The 19,332-nt window shown below is 36.9% G+C and overlaps 1 protein-coding gene across 7 annotated transcripts in view; it reads left to right on the forward strand.

Moving 5' to 3' along the window:
- The window catches only part of SETDB2 (SET domain bifurcated histone lysine methyltransferase 2), a 110,349-nt gene that overhangs the window by 31,060 nt on the left and 59,957 nt on the right, over positions 1-19,332 (forward strand). For all 7 annotated transcript variants that reach the window (XM_066380902.1, XM_066380900.1, XM_066380899.1 and 4 more), the window contains 6 exons: positions 6,395-6,958; positions 10,891-11,007; positions 11,795-11,964; positions 14,080-14,299; positions 14,894-14,990; positions 16,599-16,689. In XM_066380902.1, the coding sequence (XP_066236999.1) occupies positions 6,395-6,958; positions 10,891-11,007; positions 11,795-11,964; positions 14,080-14,299; positions 14,894-14,990; positions 16,599-16,689 (1,259 nt within the window). The remainder of the gene's footprint in view (positions 1-6,394; positions 6,959-10,890; positions 11,008-11,794; positions 11,965-14,079; positions 14,300-14,893; positions 14,991-16,598; positions 16,690-19,332) is intronic.

Consider the following 19,332-nt stretch of genomic DNA (forward strand, 5'->3'; position numbering starts at 1 on the left):
ATACCTGTATACCGCAAAATCCCACGATATAGCGAAAAATCCGTGGTACAAAATTAGATATATACAGTACAATTTAAAAATTTGCAATACAATGAGACCGCAAAAAGTGAATTGTGATATGGGAAGGGATGACTGACTTACCAATTATTTCTCTAGTTTATTTTTAAATATTTATATGGTCTGACCTTGGTGGCGCAGTGGGTAAAATGTCCACCCGGAATACTGAGGTCTCTGGTCAAAGCCCTAAGCTTGCCCAGTCATGGCAAACATATGAGAAGCAACTATGAGTTGAGGTTTCACACTCTTCCCCCCCCTGCCTTTTTCTTTCTCCTCTCTCTAAATTCAAGAAATAAAATCCTTAAGAAAAAAATTTTATATGGCCATAAATACTATATAGTATTGTTACTTTTCATTTTTAAATTTTATATAAATATTTATACATGTACCTTCTAGTTTTACTCAGTATTAGGTTAGAGAGATTGATACTAAAGCTTTTTTAAAGCAATATTAATCTATTAATAATTTTTAATTACTAGAATCAATTTAAACATACTTTGGTATATAGCTCAATTTCATTTCCTTTAACTTTTGTTTGGTTTTCCATAAACTGGAGTTAGTACATTCTAATTTATCTATTCCTTTAAGGATGAATAGTTAGAATTTTTCAAATGTTTTCTATTATAAATAGTAGTGCAGGGATCAATTTTATCCCAGCCTTTCTTTTAAGAAAGTATGCATTGTGAAAGTCACTTGTTGAGATTAAAGGTATAATCTGAGAGCTAAAAGATTATCCATAACATAAAAGAAAAGGGGAAAAGGGTGAGAAAGATAGAGACTAATGAGTAATTAGTGTTCTTTAGAAAGCTACTAACAGAACACCAATAACTCCAGTGAATGCTATTATAAATATTTTCATAATCGTCCAGATGTTACAAAGTTCTTTAGAAATGTAAGAATTTCTAAACACCAGAATTAATTCCCTTTCTTAATAGAGAAAGAAAGACAAGAACTTCAAGCAACGGTGGTAGGATTAGGGCCAATGTGCTCACAAATCCAGGGTAGGAAATCAATGTCTAAACCAGGACTCATAATTGCTCTAGCAACTAAAAAATGAAAATGCATGTCTTTTCCATTTAAAAGTTTTGTACTTTTATAAATATAAAATATAGATATTTTCAATATATTAAAAAATAATGTAAACCTGCACTACAGAAGCATTTCTCCAAAATATGGAGAAATCTGCCATATTTTGTCCTGAACAACAAGCAAATAAACAAAATGCCAGGAGCTAGAATAAGTGAAGCCAAGGCTATAATCAAACAAGATAACTTCTTTTTTCTCTTTTTTTTTCTCCATTGATATGAGAGAGAGAAAGGACTAGAGAGTGAGAGTAGGGGAGAGGGGAGAGAAAGAAAGAAGAATCAACTTATTATTCCACTTAGTTTGCACCCATTGATTGCGTCTCCTACATGCCATGACCGGGGCTCAAGCGAGTGACCCCACGATTGAACCTGCAACCTCAGCACTCCAGGATGATGCTCTATCCACTGTGCCACCTGCCAGGGCAAAGATAACTTCTGAATACAAGAAAATACCAAGTCTGGAGGTAAAAGACTTCAGCAGGTGTCACAGAAATGAAAATTACAAACAGGTTAATATTGGTTAAGAAAAGTTTTAGCACCAATCTTAAAGTTTAAATACCTTTCAAGTATTGAGACAGAAACAAAAACAAAACACCCAACAAAATAAGAAAAATCAGGCTAGTGCCAGATTTAACCTCTGCAAAAGCTCAAAACACATACCATCCACATGTCCTGTTGGAAAACTTTCAAACAACTTGCTAACCAAAAGCTGATTCAGAATGGAGAATGTAAGATTGAGGAAGACAGTATTTTAGAAATGGCAGTAGCATGGAAACCATCTAAGTATGGAATTAATTATAATAATGATGAGTCCTTAAACTAGGAGCTATGCAGCCCTGGCTGGCATGCAAAAATTTTTATATTAATAGTATATTTCTTCATGTCCCCCCCCAAAAGTTTAAATACTATTATGGATATAGAGATTCTAAATAAAATTTTAGTATTCTAATACAAAGAAATAACTCAAAGAGTGAAATGACCAGTAGAATTTATACTAGTTAAGCAAGAATGATTTAGTATTAGAAAATCTATTATTTTACAGAAGTAGACCTCAGGAATATAAAGCTTTAAAAACCTAGTACGTGGAGGACCCAAGTTCGAAACCCCGAGGTTGCCGGCTTGAGCGTGGGCTCATCTGGTTTGAGCAAGGCTCACCAGCTTGAGCCCGAGGTCTCTGGCTTGAACAGGGGGTCACTCGCTCTGCTGTATAGCTCCCTGGTCAAGGCACATATGAGAAAGCAATCAATGAATCAGGTGCCGCAACGAAGAATTGATGCTTCTCATTTCTCTCCCTTCCTGTCTGTCTATCCCTCTCCGTCCCTCTCTCTGTCTCTTTCTCTCTCTCTCTCTCTCTCTCTCTCTCTCTCTCTCTCACACACACACACACACACACACAGATTTTAAGAAGTTAATACCAACTATGAGAAATAGAAGAACTTTTTTTAAAGTGGTAGGGAGTATATTTCTCTAAACAACATCCAAATCCTATATATTGATAAAACTCTAGAGGCATTTCCTTTAATTTAAGATTAAATTAGGTGACTGGCTTTTGAGAGGGAGGAAGAGCAGGAGCTCAAGTGAAAAATTACAAAGATTGGTGAGTGTGAACACCCTTGAGGCCAGCTGTGTGTGCTAGCTGGCAACTATCTTAAGATTTGCCTCCCACAGAAGCCCAATCCTTCCTGATGACTGGCTTTCAGAGGAATGGCTTTCAGGGCTCTGAGAAACACTCTTCAGTTGTAGGAGATACATACAGCTTTCAGAAGGAGGGAGGAACAATTCACAGTAGTAAACCTTTTTTAGTACTTGTCTAAGAAAGGAAGGTCAGGGGTTTATCTTCATGTGTTGGCTAGAAGAAACAGTAAATTCTCTTGATAGCCGTGAGCTTTCTCAAGAGATTTGATCTCAATCAAACGAAGCATCAATTCTTCATTTCTCATTTCATGGCGGGGGGGGGGGGGGAGTTGGGGTCATTGTAGAGGCATGCCCTTGTGCTGCTAGAAGTCTTGCTAGACTCTGGTTGTCTATTAGTGCAGTGGTTTGGACAGTTCTCACATACAGGTCCGATATATCAGGTTTTTTTTTTATGAGAAAAATACATTTTTATGTGTACTTTGAAAGTTTTATTAGTGAGTCATTTTTAATGTATATTTTTGTGACCTAGTAATTCCTCTTAAAGAAATGAGTACTATGGTAATAATCAGAAATTTGGTCAAGGGTTTATGTATAAAGATATTCATCAAGTAGAAACAAAAATTGGAAACAAATGTTTCCAACATTAAAAGATTTATAAATAAATATATACCCTTTAGCTTATTAGCTTATCAGAAATCCAAAAGTATCAAGAGCCATTGATTGTTGAGGCTCTAGTAGGTACTCTTATAAGTTGCTGGAAGGGCTGACCCAATGGAGAACAATTTGTCAATCGTAAATTTATCCTGTGACCTAGTACTTTCACTTCTGGGAATGTATTCTGCAATGATATCTTTACATGATGAAATTGTTACATACAAGGTTATTCATTACCTTATGATTTTTTTTTCTTCTCTTTCTAAGTGAGAGGAGTGGAGATAGACAGACTTCTGCATGTGCCCTGACCAGGATCCACCTGGCAAACCCTCCTTTGGGGCTGATGCTCCACCCATCTGGGGCCATGCTTGCAACTGAGCTTTTTTTTTTTCAATTAAGTGAGAGACAGGGAGGCAGACTGACAGACTCCCACTCCTACATGGTCTCTGAACTGGGACCCACCCAGCAAGCCCACTGCAGATGATGCTCTGCCCATCTGGGACCACTGCTCCGTTGCTTGGCAACTGAGTTATTTTAGCACTTGAGGCGAGGCCATGGAGCCATCGTCAGTGCCCAAGGCCAATTTGCTTGAACCTTTGAGCCATGGAAGGGAGAGAGAGAGAAAGAAGGGTGAGAAGTGGAGAAGCAGATGCTTGCTTCTCCTGTGTGCTCTGGCCAGGAATTGAACCTGGGACTTCTACACACCAGGCTGACCCTCTATCGCTGAGCCAACTGCCCAGGGCGCAACCGAGCTATTTTTAGCGCATGAGGTGGAAGTCCCACAGAGCCATCCTAAATGCCTGGGCCAGTGCACTTAAACCAATCAAGCCATGGCTCCAGGAGGGGAAGAAAGAGATAGAAGAGGGAGGGAGAGGAGTGGAGAAGCAGATGGTCGCTTCTCCTGTGTACCTGACTGGGAATCAAACCCAGGATGTCCATACGCTGGGCCAACACTCTACCACTGAGCTAACCAGCCAGGGCTACATCATGATTTAGAATAGCAAAAGATTAGAAACAACAGAGGACTAATTGAATAAATTGTGGAATTTATGCAGAGGATTATTACACAGCTGGAAGAAGGATGAGGAGCCTCATGTTTATGCATTTGATATGATAGCCACTAGCTACACGTGGCTATTTAAATTTGAACTAAGGAAAATTAAATAAAATTTAAAATTCAGTTATTTGATTACACGAGCCACATTTTAAGATACTCAGTAGCCACATGTGGCCAGTGGCTGTCCAATTGGACAGCACAGTTACAGGACATTTTTATTGGTGCAGAAAGCTCTGTTGGACAGTGCTGCTTTATATAGTGGGTATAAAAAGTCTTTAAAACACCTTTATGAATTTTATAATAAATACACCTAAAGATAGACAATATTACGGAAAACAAAACTGAGGTTCTTTGTGAAGGTTAGAACCTGAGATCCAAGTACATATGGAATCTTTTTACAGATTTTTTCTTTTATTTTTTTTTTATTTAGAAATTAAATTTAATGGGGTGACACTGATCAACAAGAGCACATAGGTTTCAGGTAAACATTTCTATAGCTTTTGAACTATTGATTATATTGCGTGCCCATCATCCAAAGTCAAATCATTTTCTGTCACCGTATATTTGTCCCTTTTTACTCCCTTACCCCGGTAACTACTCCACTTTTATCTATGCCCATGAGTCTTTTATATCCCATCTATGTGGGGTATATATTTGTCTCGCTTTACTCTAAGAGTAAAAAAAATTTATGATTTTTTTTTTCTTAAAATCAGTAACTGCCCCATTTTTGCCCATCAGTTTACCATTTTCATATATATCACTATGATACCAGGTGAAGTACATATTATGAAAAAAATTCAGTTGGTAACAATTGTTGAAGGCAAACACAGTGTAAAGGATTCTTGATGAATGAATTATTTTTGGCTAGCCTTTATTGTTTTTTTGCAGATAGAAGGCTTGAATCAAATGTGCCTGAAGATGTAGCCTTTTCCACCTATTTATTGAGTGCATGCTCTAAATAACTCTTTAAGTTTACTGGGTGGGTGCTACAGCAAACTGTTACAGCTGTAACCACAGCTCTCTGGAGTATTCTGAAATTGGTTGTGATATAATAAGAAAAATACTTGATCTTTGTCGCAGTGCCTGACACCTAGCTTCTAAAACCTTTGGAACCCCTGAGTGAGAAGAGTGTTTGGCGTGCTAATGAAATGACTCTTGGTGAGCAGCGCCTTGTTAGTTTCAGGATGGGGCCTGGCCACCAAAAAGACTAAACCTTGATCAGATGCTTAAAACTTTCAGCCCTATATTCCAGTGTCCACGGAGGAGAGAAGGGCTAGAGATTCAGCTAATCATCAGTGGTTGGTGATTTAATCAATCATGCTTATGTAATGAAATCTCCCTAAAAACCTTTAAACAGCAGGGTTCTTGAAGCTCCCTGGTTGGTGACTACTTAGAGGTGCTGGGAGGGTGGCCCATGGGGAGGGCATGCCATTCCCATTCCCACTTAGTCTTGCTTCATGCATCACTTCCATTTGGCTGTTGCTGAGTTCTGTGAGTCTTTCTACAAATTATCAAACCTGAGGGAGGAGTTTGTGGGAACCCCATGGTCTATCAGAAGTATGGGTACCCAGGTCTTGTATTTTGCATCTGAAATGGGGACACTTGTGGGATCTGATACTGTGACACCAGGTAGATAGTGTCAGAATTAAACTGAATTATTGGACACCCAGTTAGAGAAGTGCTGGAAAAAAAAATACATATTTGATGTCTGGATAGAGGGAAATACCCTATACCTTTATATGGCTGCAGAACATAGCATAATGTTTATTTTCAGAGTCTGGCATATTTTTGTGTTTAAGAGGAAAAATAATAGAATTATACTACCTTGGTGTACAGTGTTTTTTTGTTTTTAATGGGGAATTGTACTATAAATTTAAAGTACTAATAAGTAATTAATTTTAAACAGATCTACAAAAAATAAGGAAATTTTCTCTCTGGAAAATAAACCTGAAGACTTAAGAGAAAAACAGTCATCTTTGAATTTATCTTACCAAACTCACGACTGCTCTGATTCCTGTTTGACAAAAATACCTCTAACCTTCAAGGGAGGAAACCCTTTGCAGCTACCAATCACGTGCCACTTCCAAAGACGACACGCAAAGACAAACTCTCATTCTTCAGCACTCCACGTGAGTTATAAAACCCCTTGTGGAAGGAGTCTGCGAAACATGGAGGAAGTTTTTCGTTACCTGCTTGAGACAGAGTGTAACTTTTTATTTACAGATAACTTTTCTTTCAATACCTATGTTCAGTTAACTCGGAATTACCCAAAGCAAGAAGAAGTTGTTTCTGATCTGGATATTAGCAATGGATTGGAATTGGTGCCCATTTCTTTCTGTAATGAAATTGACAATAGAAAGCTTCCACACTTTAAGTACAGAAAGACTATGTGGCCACGAGCATATTATCTAAACAGCTTTTCCAACATGTTTACTGATTCATGTGACTGTTCTGAGGGCTGCATAGACATGTGAGTAGAATAACATGCCATTTCAAAAAATCTTCTGAATGTAGAGGTACTCGTTAAGAAGTCCTGCTATGTATTAATTTGTCTGTCTAAAACTGTTCACTGAGAATCTAAAATGGAAAGATGCACTCTCATTAGCAACAGAAAACTCTTTACCAGTTATTATTAGTAATTTGAAAATTATTTCCTCCAAGGATAAGTATTTCCTTTAAGCTAGTATCATAATCATGATAGCAGCAATTACTGCTAATGCCATGTATAGTGCCAGACACTGTGACAATTCCTTTACATACATTTTTAAATTTAATTCCTGCAAAACTCCATGAAGTAGTAAAATTATTTTCATGTTACAAATGAGGAAATTGAGAAGCCAGTTTGTAAGATCATAGGGCAAACAAATTGAAGAGCTATGATTTGAACCCATGCTCTTAACCACTATGTTATTATATGTTGTGTTTTACAAATCATTTCCTTGCAATTTTTTTAGAAAGTTAATGGTGCTTATAAGTAGTACTTCTTTTTTTGTGTGAGACAGAGAGAGGGCCAGACAGGGACAAACAGACAGGAAGGGAAAGAGATGAGAAGCATCAGTTCTTCATTGCTGCACCTTTGTTGTTCATTGATTGCTTTCTCATATGTGCCTTGACTGGGGGGCTACAGCAGATCAGATGACCCCTTGCTCAAGCCAGCAACCTTGGGCTTCAAGCCCATGACTTTTGGGCTGAAGCCAGCAACCTTAGAGTCACATCCATGATCCCACTCTCAAGCCAGCAACCCTGCGCTCAAGCTGTTGAGCCCGCATTCAAGCCAGATGAACCTGTTCTCAAGCCGGTGACTTTGGGGTTTCGAATCTGGGTTCTCTGCATCCCAGTCTGACGCTCTGTCCATTGTACCACCACCTGGTCAGGCTATAATTAGTACTGTCTTGATTATAACATTGATATTCTATAAAAATATATGAAAACATGTTCTAATATATTAGGGCTTTGAAACCATTTTGTTTTAAGGGTGTATATAATATACATTTTTTGTAGGTATGCATATATAATATGGACTTGCATTATATGTACATTTAATTTAATGCAAATTTAACTTCTTGTACTAAGCAAAAGAATGAGAGAGATAAAAAGAGTAAATAGTATGGAGAGTAGTTTTTAACCACCCTGTCAGTTGGAGCATGAGCTAAGATACACAAATCTGTTACATCATTTTGATTCAGTTCCTTAGGGCTTGTCATAGAGGAAACCTGCCACTGCAAAATTTAATTCTGTTTAAAAGGAAGTTTGTTTTTTTTCAAACATTGCCTCTAAGTATAACCCAGCTATATCTGGCCAAGCTCAATCTCTTTCAGTACTAGAGAAAAAAACTGACTGTTGGACAATGTTTATTTTATGGTCAGTTTAAAGGATTTTTTTAAAAGAATAATTTGAAAAAAAAAAAAAAAAAGAATAATTTGACTATATATAATTTTAGAACACATTAGAGTAAACTCCACCAAATATATTATTTCAAATAGTCACAGCACACAGAAGCATTTAGAACCATGAAGGCAGCTTGAGTCCCAACAAATAAGAGAATTCACACCAAAAGTGTCAGAGAGAAATGTAGAATCTGATCGGAAGAGACTTTATAATAGGTCTTTTTTAAGTGTCCAGTGAGCTAAATGTAAGCATTCGTGAAATAAGAAAAGGAGGTTATTTTTTAAGAGGTATATATGAAAAAGAACGATTTGGAAATGTGGGAAATAAAACGTGGTCATTGAACTAAAAATTGAAATAGATGGACTAAATGTTAGCATTGGTATAGCTGGAGAGAGAATTAGTGGATTGCATGGCAAAAATTAAAATCTCTCAGCATGTAAAGAGATAAAGACATGGGGAAGATAATTTATAGGTTAAAAAATATGGAAGATAAAATAAGAAACTGCAGCATACATCTGCAATGAAGTGAAGAACAACATTTAAAGAGATAATAGCTGAGAATTTTACAGAATTGAAAAAAGACTGGTGTTCTCAGAGTAACAAAGCCTACTATGTACTAGGAAGGGAAAATAAGATAAACCTAAATATATTGATGGAACTTAAAAAGCACCTGGGGTAAAGAGTAAATTTCAGACAAGAGGAAAAGAGGAAAAATAGACTGACAACACACTATTAATCAGAAATAATAGAACAAAAAAAGAAGCTATTAGATTAAAATACTGAAGGAAAATAAATGTAACACTAGAATACCACACCAAGCTAGTCAGTCATTTGACAAGGGAGAGAGGGGTGTTCAAGCAATTACACAGAAATGGAAGAGGTGCATACCTCTTTTCCAGCAATAGTTCTTTTACGTATATCAAGAGCATTATTTTCTAAGCTATAGATTTAGTGAGATATAAAATCATGTCAAGGGCTGTAGCTAGCATTTTTTAAAGTAAATAGTACAAAAAAGTACACAAGTGCATCACTCACGACAAGGGTCAAGTTTCATGGTACTATTATTGTTTTAGTTTATGCACATGCACACTTATATAAATACATATGCTTGTATAGGATCATGAAAATGTATCTTCTACCATGGATCATAATCAAAATGTTTGAAAGCTACTACTCTAGAGATACTTACACATGTACATAAAAATCAGATGTTCATTGCAGTATTTGTTATATTGAAAACTTGAAGCAATGTAATTGTGTACCAAGCAATTTACTTAAGCAGCATAATTAATTGTACATCTAAGTGCTGTGGAAAAGTTTAAAGGATTAACTAGATTTGAATATTACATGGATTGGGCTCAAAATCATAATATTGAAAGACAAAGCAAGTTGTAGGATAATAACTATAGTAAATATTCAAAAACAGTGCAATTATTGTTTGTAGATATATATATTTATTTAAAAGTATAAAGGATGCAGCACCAAACCTTTTGAGAGTAGTTTTAACTGTAATGTTTAGTTTTTTTATTTTTTACAAATCATTTAACAGTGTATATGTTTTAAATTATATATATAGGTAAAAGGAGGACTAAACAAAATGATGTCAGTTAATTCTATATGGTAGAACTATGTGTAAGTGTTTATTATATTTGTATTTTTCTGTACTTGGAAACTTTGCAAACAAAATCGTATCAAAAACAACTTTAGATTTCTATATCTGTAAATAGAATCTAGATTAATGAACTTTATATTTTTTTCTTTTGCAAACAGTAGCCACCACTCTTATGCATGCATGTATTATGTATATACAGAAAAATACAGAAGAGAATCATCAAAGAAAAGACCTCAGAGTCACTTGTTGAACAAAGGAGATAGATCCAGAGATTTTAACCAGCTCACCAGTAGTCACAAATCCAGTTTACAGCTGAAATATTCAGGTTCTTTACTCCCTATCAAGTTATAAGTCTCTGTCATGTTAGAATCATTTAAATAGAGGGAAAACATTTTTATGGTTGTATGTCCCTTGTTTAGCAACATTATAAAAAAACAAATTATAGTAACCAGATCCACAGTATCAGTTTCCCCAGTGTGTTTTCATGTCGTTGGAAAGAACGATAATCTAAGACATCAGCAAAGCTGTTTACACCCTTTTGAGTTCGACACATGTAAGTTTATCTATTATAAGAGAGTGGATCTAGGCGACTATTCACAAACAGGTTTCTGCTGGATGGGAAATGAAAGGAATTCATTTTGAAAGTTAAAGAAAACTTATCTAGTTAAGTATTTATTTCATGAACAAGTAGAGGTATGGGGCAGTTTATAATTGTTGGTAAACTTTTGGTAGAGAGTCTCTTTAAAGAGATTTATTTAGGGAGAAGTTCAACTGTCCATGAGACTAACAACTGTTCTAAATACGATTTCAACATTTACTATATCATTTACACTATTATCAAGACAGTCTCTATTTGGTGTTTTTTATTCTGACTTCTTCATTCATCGCTGATTCCTTTTTAGAGCAAAATGTGCATGTCTTCAAATGACAGCAAGGAATGCTGAGACTTGCCCCTTGTCGAGAGATAAAATAACCACTGGATATAAATATAAAAGACTACAGAGACACATACCTACTGGGTAAGATACCTTGAGGATTTGTTGCAGGATGTTTGTGTCTTTGAAGGTGGATACTTTATTATTGTGGCCTATAGTCTTATAGATGTTAAATCTTAATTTTTTATACCAAAGATCTAAATTAAGGAATTAAAAAACAACAACTATATATTGTTCTTGGAAATGGAAGTCAGAGATCACACATGTATCAAGTATAGTATACTTGAATGGAACACTCATCTGCTTTGAGTCTGGCTCTAATCTCTCTAGAGTTATCCTACTTTGGGCAGTTCTTTCCCCATTAAGAAATATCCTGTGCAAAGCTCTTCTAAGAATTGGGAATTTTCAACCTTCCAAGTCTGTTATTAAAAAATAAACAAACAGACTATTTTTCTTCCTAGACATTCGCTTCCCAGACATTTCCTTCTTAGATATTCCTAGACATTTTAAAGAGCTAATATATATTCACTGTGTGCCAGGTATTGTCCCAAGCACCTTGTGAACGTTGACTCCTTTAATCTTCACAAAACAACTTGATGATGTACACACACACACACACACAGACACACACACACCACTATCATGTAATACCCATTTTTAAAGTGGAAGATTGAAGCACAGAAAGGTTAACTAACTCATACCAGATCACACATCTAGTAAGTGCTGGAGCTGTGGGGCAACATGGGCGTGCTAGTTCCAGGAGCTTTCCTTCAAACCTAATCTGTGATCATTAGCAAGGTAGCAACGTAAACTGTTCTTGGTTTTAATTTAGGATATCTGGTTGACTTTCTTCTGCATATTTTATTGACAGCATTTATGAATGCAGCTTCTTGTGCAAGTGTAATCGGCAAATATGTCAAAATCGAGTTGTTCAGCATGGAACACAAGTGAGCCTACAGGTGTTTAAAACTGAGAAGAAGGGATGGGGTGTACGCTGCCTACATGACATTGACAGAGGGACATTTGTTTGCACTTATTCAGGTAAAGCAAAGGTTTATTTTCAAATTACTATATGGTATGATTTATATTTCTGACTCTCCATTTTACTAGTCAGGGCTATTGAGATCTTACAGCAAGGACAGGACTAAATATATAGGAGCAACAACAGAAGAGGGGAAGTGAGTTAGGAAATTGAGTACTAAAGGGAAGAGAAGTTTTAGGAGGCACCAGATGTTCCAGAAAGAAAAGGTTCAGAGATAAAACCTGGGTTATTGGGTGAGGTGCATTTCTTTTGTCTTTGTGGCTATAGATGATTTGGGGTAAGATAAAGAAAAGACTTTTTAAATAGGAAAACTAAATTACTGAATTATCAAAGACTACCTTATTTAAAGTTTGAGCAATTAGAATTTAATAGGGTAATTTTCTAATAAATACTTACATGTGGTGATTCAGGGATTGACTTTAGGCAATACACTCTATTTCAGAGACTCAAGAGTTTCCCACATTCTGAGCGAAACTTCCCCATCAGAGTGTTAAAGTTGTGCGGTTACTGGTTCTTTAGGGCCACAGCCCTCAGGACAGTAGTCTTGACCATTTACCCCAGAGTGTCAGGCAAAAATGCTCACTCTGGCCCTGGCTGGTTGGCTCAGTGGTAGAGCGTCAGCCTGGCGTGCAGAAGTCCCGGGTTCGATTTCCGGCCAGGGCACACAGGAGAAGCGCCCATCTGCTTCTCCACCCCTCCCCCTCTCCTTCCTCTCTGTCTCTCTCTTCCCCTCCCGCAGCCGAGGCTCCATTGGAGCAAAGATGGCCCGGGAGCTGGAGATGGCTCCTTGGCCTCTGCCCCAGGCGCTAGAGTGGCTCTGGTCGCAACAGAGTGACGCCCCCTGGTGGGCGTGCCGGGTGGATCCCGGTCGGGCGCATGCGGGAGTCTGTCTGACTGTCTCTCCCCGTTTCCAGCTTCAGAAAAATACGAAAAAAAAAAAAAAAATGCTCACTCTGTTTGTTTACCAGGAAATGAGGACAGTTGAGGAAACATAGCTCTAGAGCCCGTCTAAAGGAACTGTGCTAGACTGCATCTTTGCAGCTAGGCAGCAGGGGCCGGAGCAACCCTCCTCATTTGAATTTCCAGGTTCACTTCATTGAGGCAAGAACTGTCAGAATTCAGAATAGTCACACTTGGCTCCCTGCCACATACCACTTACACACAAATTGCCCAGCCAGTCATCTCTTATATTTCTCAAAATAACTCGTTAATGAAAGTCAACTGCCTATAAAATGCCAAATAGTGTCCAGAAAATATTGTCTTTATCTGCATTGCTAGAAAATGCAACTAAGGTATCTGATCCAGCTGCTAACTTTGACTTGGCAATTATAATTTTGATTCCCTTGGAAAAATAATGCATAAACTTTAGACCAAGATTAAATTATTAAATTAATAAAATTAGATTTAAATTAATTAAATTAGACCGAGATTTTAATGTTATACTAGGACTTAATATAAGAACAATAGGCACATATCACCGCAGATTTAAATAGGTCACTTTATAAAAAGAGTATTAATTTTAAATGATAAAGCATGTTTAGATACAAAATCTGCAATGTTAAGGCTAAAGTTCTCTCTGATTATCTAGAATGCTTTCTGTTGTATATTTTTTATATGATTATAGCTAAATCTCTTCTCTTCTATGGTATACCAAAACAGACAAGTGCTTTTTTAAAATGTCTTATATTTTTTCATATACTGAAAGATATACAGTCTCTTGGTCTTTTATTATTTCTTGCAGTAGTTTTCTAGGATGTTAAGGTGTTTATCCTCGCCTGACCTGTGGTGGCGCAGTGGGATAAAGCGTCGACCTGGAACACTGAGGTCGCCGGTTCGAAACCTTGGGCTTGCCTGGTCAAGGCACATATGGGAGTTGATGCTTCCTGCTCCTCCCCCTTCTCTCTCTCTCTCTCTCTCTCTCACTCCTCTCTCTCTCTAAAAAATAAATATTAATAAATAAAATATTAAAAAAAAAAAAAAAAGGTGTTTATCCTCATCCAGAAATAACGCACGCCACATAGGGTTCTTTAGTAATGGAGTGAAATAGAGATTTTTGTTGCTTAGCAATGACTATATTATCTTTTGTCTTGTTAAACTTTTTTACTTTCTGTTAGGAAGATTACTAAGCAGATCTAAAACGGAGAAACCTGAAGCTGTTGGTGAAAATAGAAAAGAAGAAAATATTATGGAAAATATGTTTTCAAAAAAGAGGAAAATAGAAGTTGTAGATTGTGAGGTTGAAGTTATCCCATTAGAATTGGAAACATATCCTGGAAGTGCTGAAACTGGAGAGTGTCCACCTAAGTTCCCTGACAATCCAGAAGAGCCTGTTCCGTAAGTAAGGACTTGGGAGCCCATCAGAAATTGATCTGTGTCATTGGTTGTCCTCCCTCCCTCCCTCCCTTCTTCCCTCCCTCCCTTCTTCCCTCCCTCCCTTCTTCCCTTCCTTCCTTCCTTCCTTCCTTCCTTCCTTCCTTCCTCCCTCCCTCCCTCCCTCCCCCCCTCCCTCCCTCCCCCCACTCCTGTATACCTCCTATATATAAAATTGCTTCACAATTTTCAGTTTAACACTGAGAAATCTGATACTGAGATTTAAAAATCTAGCCAACATACTTTATTTCCTCAGTGTTCCATTTCTGGAGTTTTACATTTAAAAACTTTAATACTTTAATCAGGTTCTTTATGGGTGGTGTACTTTACAGTTCCTTTTATTTTCTATCACCATTCTATTTCCAGTGCTTTTCTTTTTTTTTTAACATTTTAAAATGTGATTGATTTACTTTAAAATATGATTGTATTCTCTTCTGGTAAGGGTCAAGAGTAGATATGTTATTACTTAGATTAATTTCTAATGGATATTTCTGTAACATTGATGTTATCTGTATTTCAAGATCTAGTAAAGAGAATAACATTTTTTCTTCTTTTCAGAGAAGTGAAGTGTAGCAATATTTCAAGAATTCGGTATCATTCAGTCATTAGAACTCCGAAGACCAAGATAGCCATTAGACAACCTGATGGGAAAAAGGTGGTAAAAACTGCATAATGTGGATGGACCCCTTCTGAGAACATTAACTAATATCTCAATTTTCTATCTTTTACTTAGATCAAATTGTTTGTGCTCCTTTATAATGTGTAGGATTTCTTTACTATTTTGGAATGGTTATACTGCTGAAGCATTAATGACCACATTTTATTTACTTTGTATCTTTCCTCCACGGCAGTTGGCATGTTCCCAAACTTAGATTTTTAAGAAGAATGTTGATCATGATTTGACAGTGTGTTGTGCTGAGACTGAGAGCTATCCAGTTCTGAGAATTTGTAGAAGCTCAGTGTTTAAATTGATAATAATAAGAAAAACATTAAGAAAAAGGATGGAGTAATTTAGGTTAAGGAGATAAGGTTGTGAGATGCATTAAAAAGAAGAGGTGCAACCTAAGGAAAGGTCACCCATAAAGCAACATTTTACATGGAAAGCTCTCAAGGTACACTTTTCAGTCTGAACTGAGGCAAATAACTAGTCAGGGATGGTAACTTAGAAGCAGAGAAAGATGCAGCAAAAAAAGGAGAAGCAGACATGGTAGTTCACATTAGGGCATTGGTGAAAAATAAAAACTGTCCTGATTGGTGTGCAAATTTTGCCCTCTGCCTACTAGCCTACACTAAGAGCCTCCTCAGTATCCCATGATTATGAAAATACTGGGCCATGGGTTTGACCTCTAGCTCTGCTACTTCTTAGCCAGGTGACATCTCCTTGTCTACATGTCTTTATATGTTAAATGGGTATAATAGTATCTAAATCAGTTTAGAAAATTAAATGAAATAAACTTCAGAAACCTATAGTACCATGCTCAGTACTCAGCTAAGTGCTCAATAAATGTTGACTATTTAGTACTCGAATAACAGAAATGGTGAGCATTTACTTAGCAGTTACTATGCATCGTGCTAAGCAGATAACTCTTTTTAAAAGTTATTACTGTCCTGGCGGGTTAGCTCAGTCAGTTAGAAGGTCATTCCAAAACACCAAGGTTGCAGGTTCAATCTCCGGTCAGGACACATATAGGAAGTGACCAGTGAATGCACAGCTAAGTAGAACAACAAATGAATGCTTCTCCCTCGCTCGCTCGCTCTCTCCCTTTCTCCCTCCCTCTCCCACTCTCTCCCAGTCTAAAATCAATTTAAAAAACAGTACCATTTTAAGTGACTGCAGTATCTACAATGTATATAGACAACTTCTTTAACATTTTTTGGAAGTATCAACAGAAATTAGCCAGAGTGTTTTTATTATTGTATGTTGTATGTTTTTATCGTTGTATGATTAATAGCTTTGTATCAGAGTTGAGGGATACAAACAGATGTTTTTAAATTTTATTTTGAATTTTAATGCCTAAAGAATGGCTTGACTGTTTTTATAGTCTTTTTAGCTGGAGTTTAATAATATGCCTACAAGTAAAACACAGCCAAAAGGGCTTCATCACTTCTAAGTTTCCTTATGATGTCAGCTTTGAGGCTTTTAAAACACTAATGTAGTAGCTACAGCCTGTGAAAATTGACACTTACTGCAAGAGGCCTGACTGCTAGATTAAATTCTTTTTTTCTTACCTAGAAAGTAACATCTTCCTTGTTTTTTTTTAAGGGATTTGCTTCCTTAAAATGTGTCACTTCTGAAAATGATGGATTTAAACCAACCCTACTACATCTGAACTCCAAAGCCAAGGAAATGAAAAGTAAGCTTTGTTTAACTCTGTGCCTGCATCATCTGCCTTTTTGTCTGTCTTGCTAAGTATCTGTGACTCATTTTCTCAGACTCTGAAACTACATGCTGTGTTCATCACAAATTAGATTAGACTGCTTGTCTTAATCATACGGTTTGTAAGCTAGATCTAAACTACCACCTAAATAGGTATGGCCCATGAGCTAAGATAATTTACCTCTTTAAATAACTGATAAAAATTAGATGAATAATATTTTATGATACTTGAAATTATATGAAACTTGTGTCCATAAAGTTTTATTGAAAGATAGCTACACTCATTCATTTACATATTGTCTTTACTTTCACAGTACAGCAACAGAGTTAAAAAATCATGACAGAGACCATATGGCCAAAGAAAGCCTAAAATATTTACTCTTTGGCCCCTTACAGAAGTTTGCTGACCCTTGTCCAGATGCCACCAATAACCTGACATGTGGCAGGAAGGAGTAGAGTGGACAACTCATAGTCTACATCAGGCATCCCCAAACTACGGGCCGCAATGTGGCCCCCTAAGGCCATTTATCCAGCTCCCGCCGCACTTCCGGAAGGGGCACCTCTTTCATTGGTGGTCAGTGAGAGGAGCACTGTATGTGGCGGCCCTCCAATGGTCGGAGGGACAGTGAACTGACCCCCTGTGTAAAAAGTTTGGGGACCTCTGGTACATCATCTATAGTGTTAGCTATGACTTTGAAAGCAGCTATTTCCTAATTCTTTGTTTGAGGCTTCTTTAAAAATAAAGACACAGCATTCTCCTGCAATATTACAGCCAGCTCTGGGGATTCTCAGCAAAAAGTGAAACTATTGCTACCCTGAGTATTTCAGTGTTACCAGCCCTGTCATAGTTAATACAACTTGACAAACCTGGGTTTTGGTACTTATATCCCTCAGTGGGGAGACATTGCTGAGAGATGACCCCTTTTGAAGAACTGGTAGGCCTTTACCTCTTCTCCCATTGAGCTTCCTTCTGTCTGCACCCCCAGTACCCTACCTGGTCTTACAGGACAGAGACTGAAGGAGGCATGGCAGCTCCTAGACTGAAAAGGTCTCAAGAAAAGGCATTTATGTATTATAATTGCTTTGTCATTTTAGGGGAGGAAAAATCTTTTTCTCTAACCATCCTAGGTTGTCTGGCTGGGGCCCTGTGAATTAGGCTGACAAAACACACACCTTGTATTACCATTACCTTGTATGTTGCACATGTAACACATGGGAGTGTTATAGTCCCCTTATCCACTGTTTTTATTCTATGGTTTCAGTTACCAACTCTAACCACAGCCTGGAAATACTGAATGGAAAATTCCAGAAATAAACAATTTATAAGGTTTTTAATTGTGTACCCTTCTGAGTAGCATGATGAAATCTCACACCATCACAATCCATCCTACCCAGGACATAAATCATCCCTTTGTCCGAGGTATCCATGGTATATATGCTGCTTGCCCATTAGTCATTTAGTAGCCATCTCTGTAATCAGATTAACTGTTGTAATATTGCAGTGATTGTGTTCAAGTAACCCATATAGTAGCCTAATGTTACATCACAGTGCCCACATCATTCAACTCATCTCATCACGTAGACATTGTATCATCTCATATCACAAGAAGAAGGGTGAGTACATTACAATAAGCTATTTTGAGAGAGAACACATTCATAAAACTTTTATTACAGTATATTGTTATAATTATTTTATTATTAGTTATTGTTAATATTTTACTATGCCTAATTTATAAGTTAAACTTTATCATAGTTATGTATGTATAGGAAAGAACATATTTATAGGATTTAGTACTATTAACAGTTTCAGGCGCCCACTAGGAATCTTACAATTTATCTCCCGCAGACACAGGGGACTGCTGTTCTCAGAAATGAATAGCTCAAAGAGGTGGTTTAGAATTCTGGCTTATCTAGAATAAATAAATTAGCCAAAGAACAATAAATTTTTAGAGGTGTGGCAAAATAAAAGAAAAGGACCTTTAGACTATAGGGGTGGCAAATTGTGGGAAGGCATCTGAAGGGGAAACCAGTGGTAGATATAGACTGGTTAGTAGTTTTTGTAGGTTTCTCTGGTTCAGTATCCAGGGTGATAAAGGTCTAAAGTTATATCCAGTGATTATGTCCTGGTAGGAGGAGGAACACCTTTGTAAATTTATGTCCTGCTTTTAGGCAGAGAACTTTTCCTGCATATACTACATAAATAATTCTTATGTCAAAGAGGCATATTTGGAGATGACATATCCTGATTTCTTTCACCATTTTAATGCATGTGAACCATAATGAGTACTGTTGCTTTTGGTTCTTTTGTTATTTTCATTAACCAGTACAATGTTTATAGTGGGCACTAAAAAAAAATTAGTTATGTACTGTTAGGACTTACAAGTAATCTATGATTAAAGTATGAGTACATATAGAAACAGTAGCCAGCAATAGTAATGATTAAACTGAGAACATTGATTTTAGAAAACTATAATTTGTTTATGCCACTGAGTTGACACAAGGCTTTTTTTTTTTTTTTTTTACAGGGACAGAGAAAGTCAGAGAGAGGGATAGATAGGGACAGACAGACAGGAACGGAGAGAGATGAGAAGCATCAATCATCAGTTTTTCGTTGCAACAC

The sequence above is a fragment of the Saccopteryx leptura genome, chromosome 4 (assembly GCF_036850995.1).
Source record: "Saccopteryx leptura isolate mSacLep1 chromosome 4, mSacLep1_pri_phased_curated, whole genome shotgun sequence".
Lineage (NCBI taxonomy): Eukaryota > Metazoa > Chordata > Mammalia > Chiroptera > Emballonuridae > Saccopteryx > Saccopteryx leptura.